We start from the raw sequence: 3,430 nt of genomic DNA, 5'->3' as shown, positions 1-3,430 counted from the left end.
AGCTACAAGACCAGCTCACCCGGGGAGAGCTCCCCTGACGATAGTGGGTACATGCGAATGTGGTGCGGCTCCAAGCTGTCCGTGGAGAGCTCGGACGGAAGGCTGAGTAACGGCGACTATATCAACATGTCCCCTCGGGACCCCCGGCACGGGCCCCAGGCTCCCTCCCACACCCCTCCGGACTTCTTTTTTGCCCCTTCGGGACACGGGTCCAGCGAGCCCCCCAAGCCCAGCTGCTATTCTTACAGCTCTTTACCCCGCTCCTACAAGAGCCAAGGCCTGGCGAAGGACAGCGACCAGTATGTCTTCATGAACTCCCCAGGGAGGATGATCCCAGAGGAGGTGGTGTGGGGAGGCAGCCCCCCGCTGGCACCTTCGCCCCCTCCAGCCACACGGTGCCTTCGCCCCTGCGGCACAGCCGGACCGAGAGCTTCCTGAGCCAGCGGTGCCAGCGGGTAACCCGGCCCAGCCGCCTGTCTTTGGAGACCTTGCGGACGATGCTGCCCAGCATGAACGAGCACCCTCTGCCGCCCGAACCCAAGAGCCCTGGTGAATACATCAACATCGACTTTGGGGATGCTGCTGTTTATTCTCCACCCTCGCTGCCTGCCGACAGTCCAGCTTCCTCCCTGGGCTCAGGCACTGGGCAGAGGCGCTCCCCTCTCTCTGACTACATGAACATTGACTTCGGGTCACAGTCTCCCTCCCAATCAGGCACAGTCTCGGTGGGCTCCTTGGAAGCGCTCTCCCCAGGCTCTTCCTCCAGCACCAGCCAGCCCGATGGGCGCTACTTGAAGGCGGCTGTGGGGGTGGCTTGTTCGTCCAGCCCGTCTGACGGCGGGGATTACACTGAGATGACCTTTGGTATGGCCACTACCCCACCCCAACCCATTGTTCAGAAGCCAGAAAGTGCCCGGGTCACCAGCCCCACAGCTGGAGTGAAGAGGCTCACCCTCTCTGGAGTGGAGGCTTTCATTCTCTCCAGCCCTCCCCCAGACCCAAACCGGGGGGCCAAGGTCATCCGGGCGGATCCCCAGGGGCGCAGGAGGCACAGCTCTGAAACTTTCTCCTCTACCACCACTGTGACCCCCGTGTCCCCCTCCTTCGCACACAACCCCAAACGGCACAACTCGGCCTCGGTGGAGAACGTGTCCCTCAGGAAAAGCGAAGGCCTGGAGGAGGAGCAGGGCAGCAGCCCCATGTGTCGAGAGACCTCGGCTGGCTTCCAGAACGGCCTCAACTACATCGCCATTGATGTGGTGGATGGGACCCTGGCAAACTGCGACAAAGCCAGGTCGAAAGCCAGGCACGTCCTGAATGGGGGCATCAACGGAGTGGAGATGAGCGCCTATGCCAGCATAGACTTTCTGTCTCACAACCTGAAAGACACGAGTGCTGTGAAAGGTGAGTAGCTCTGTCTGACAGTGCCTGCCACGCGTGTTTGTGCTTCGTATGTGTTTCTCGCTGTGGGATTGTGTTTTGTCAGGTAGAGCACTGTTCCTCCTCGTTTTCTTAAAAATCTTTTTTTCCCCCCAACACATCCTGTAATTAACAGTCATGGAGGAACTCTCTGGCTCGTTGTATGAGAAAAAGTTTAATTTTGGGATATTTCTTCATGTTTGAATTCTACTGTGCTATTATTATCAGTGTATACTTCTGGGTACCCCAGGAGAAGCTAATGTTTATGCAGTTTGGGCTGTACTTAAGAGTTTTCATATGTAATGTTTTGGAAAGTGTTTGGAAAATGTGTCCAAATCGGTTTATGTTAATGCAGCTTCTAAATACTATTTAAAAATGTAAGATGATTGAGTTAAAAACCAGAATTGTTGCACTGAGGACATCAGATTACAAAAAAATCCTTGGCTCTCTAGCTGGGAATGTCAATCGTACCAGAATGAGAAGGATAAATTCAATATCTTGGTTTTGAAATATCTCTTGCAAAAGTTTAACAGTAAATCATGGTGAGCATGGAATCTAAATTAAAAAAAAACAAAACACAAAAAACCCCCCAAAAACCCAAAACCAACCCAAAAATTATTTCCAGAAATTGCTATATGCATGAGCTGTTGCATGTTGTATGGCACATTTCACTTCAAGGCCCACCCACCCGATGGTGGTGTGTAACTGTGTTCCAGCTGGCGGCTCGGTCCCAGTGACCAGTTGGCTGGCTGACTTTTATACGGATTGCAAATGCTTGGGTGTTCAAAGACAAAAGCAAACCTGAAGAAATCTGAAACTTAAGGGTGAGGGAGAATTTAGGTTTTAATTATGTAGCTGTTCCTTTGTTGAGGTGCCAAAGAAACAAAGAAATACACCCCCACCCCCCTCAGAGCAACCTGCCTCCTCTTAGCAAGTGAGGTTTGTATGCAATTGGGGGCTAATTGAGGAGGACACAGAACAGCCAGTCTGTCAAGAATTTAAAAAGTTAATAATGAGACACTGTAGGGATCCTCTTTGCGTTTCAATTTATGCGAGATCTGGTACTTTAAACCCGTATGTGTACAGAGCTGTAATATATGTTTGTGGGTCTAGCTAGGTGAAATGATGTGCCAAGTAAAAGTAGTTGCTTGGAGGTGAACAGGCGCTGCTTCTGTATTCACGGTGCTGATAGAGGTCATTGATCATCACCAAACAGTGACAGTTTGTGAGAGCCACTTGCAGTTTTTTGTCTTCTGTTTCCTTAGTAGCTAGTTGATTTTGAAGAAGAAAATATTTTCTCTTTTGATAGGAAGTACAGGAAGATGGAAAAGATGAGAGATCCACCGTTTGCAGAGCAAGCTTTGAACCTAATTAAGACGAGAGGATTGTTGAATGAAGTGTCAGAGTTTGGAAGGATGAACGCTTATTCTGAATGACTGGAAGGGCTGAGGGCAGAGCATTATTTGTCTGTTGCTTTTAGTTTTTTGGGGTCGTTTTCAGCATCCCTGTGGCTTGACCTAACCCGGTGTGCATGCTGCCGCTATTACTCGCCTTGTCCAGCCCTGGGCTTGCAGTCCCAGCCACCAACAGACTATGTCACCCCTTGCTTTGAAAGCTGATTTATCACAGAAATGATGAGTTTTTCTTGAGCCCCCTACTGCAAAGCGAGTCCTGTGTTGGGAAAGAGCTATTTCCACAACATTCCCCGAACTGCTGACCGTAAAGGGGGGTGGGGGGAAAGCGGGCATCAGTTACCAGGAAAACCTGGAGTGGATGAGAGCACGGTCACCATCCAGGTGAAAAGCCGGAATGAGCCAGATAAACAGGGGGAACCGACTGCTGTCCTTCCCATCCGGTAAACAAAAGAATAATGTAATAAACATAGCCATGTTAATTTGGTATACAGAGGAGAGGGCTCAGTTCTGCTATATGACTGTTAAAGGGTGGTTATAGGCTTGCTTTATTTTAATATTTAATCTGCATGTGTATTTATTTTTCCCCTTTCCAGTAA

At 50.1% G+C, this 3,430-nt stretch overlaps 1 protein-coding gene across 1 annotated transcript; it reads left to right on the top strand.

Annotated features, from left to right (window-relative positions):
• Nucleotides 1-51: 51 nt before the first annotated feature.
• Nucleotides 52-1,404, top strand: LOC104539382 (insulin receptor substrate 2-like; the record flags this gene model as incomplete). Its single annotated transcript, XM_010182885.1, has 2 exons — nucleotides 52-299; nucleotides 389-1,404. Coding segments are annotated over exons 1-2 (1,264 nt in total), but the record flags the coding sequence as incomplete, so codon positions are not given.
• Nucleotides 1,405-3,430: the final 2,026 nt, after the last annotated feature.

Source organism: Mesitornis unicolor, unplaced genomic scaffold, assembly GCF_000695765.1.
Source record: "Mesitornis unicolor isolate BGI_N332 unplaced genomic scaffold, ASM69576v1 scaffold20574, whole genome shotgun sequence".
Taxonomy (NCBI): Eukaryota; Metazoa; Chordata; class Aves; order Mesitornithiformes; family Mesitornithidae; genus Mesitornis; species Mesitornis unicolor.
This window is presented reverse-complemented; position numbering and strand designations above follow the sequence as displayed.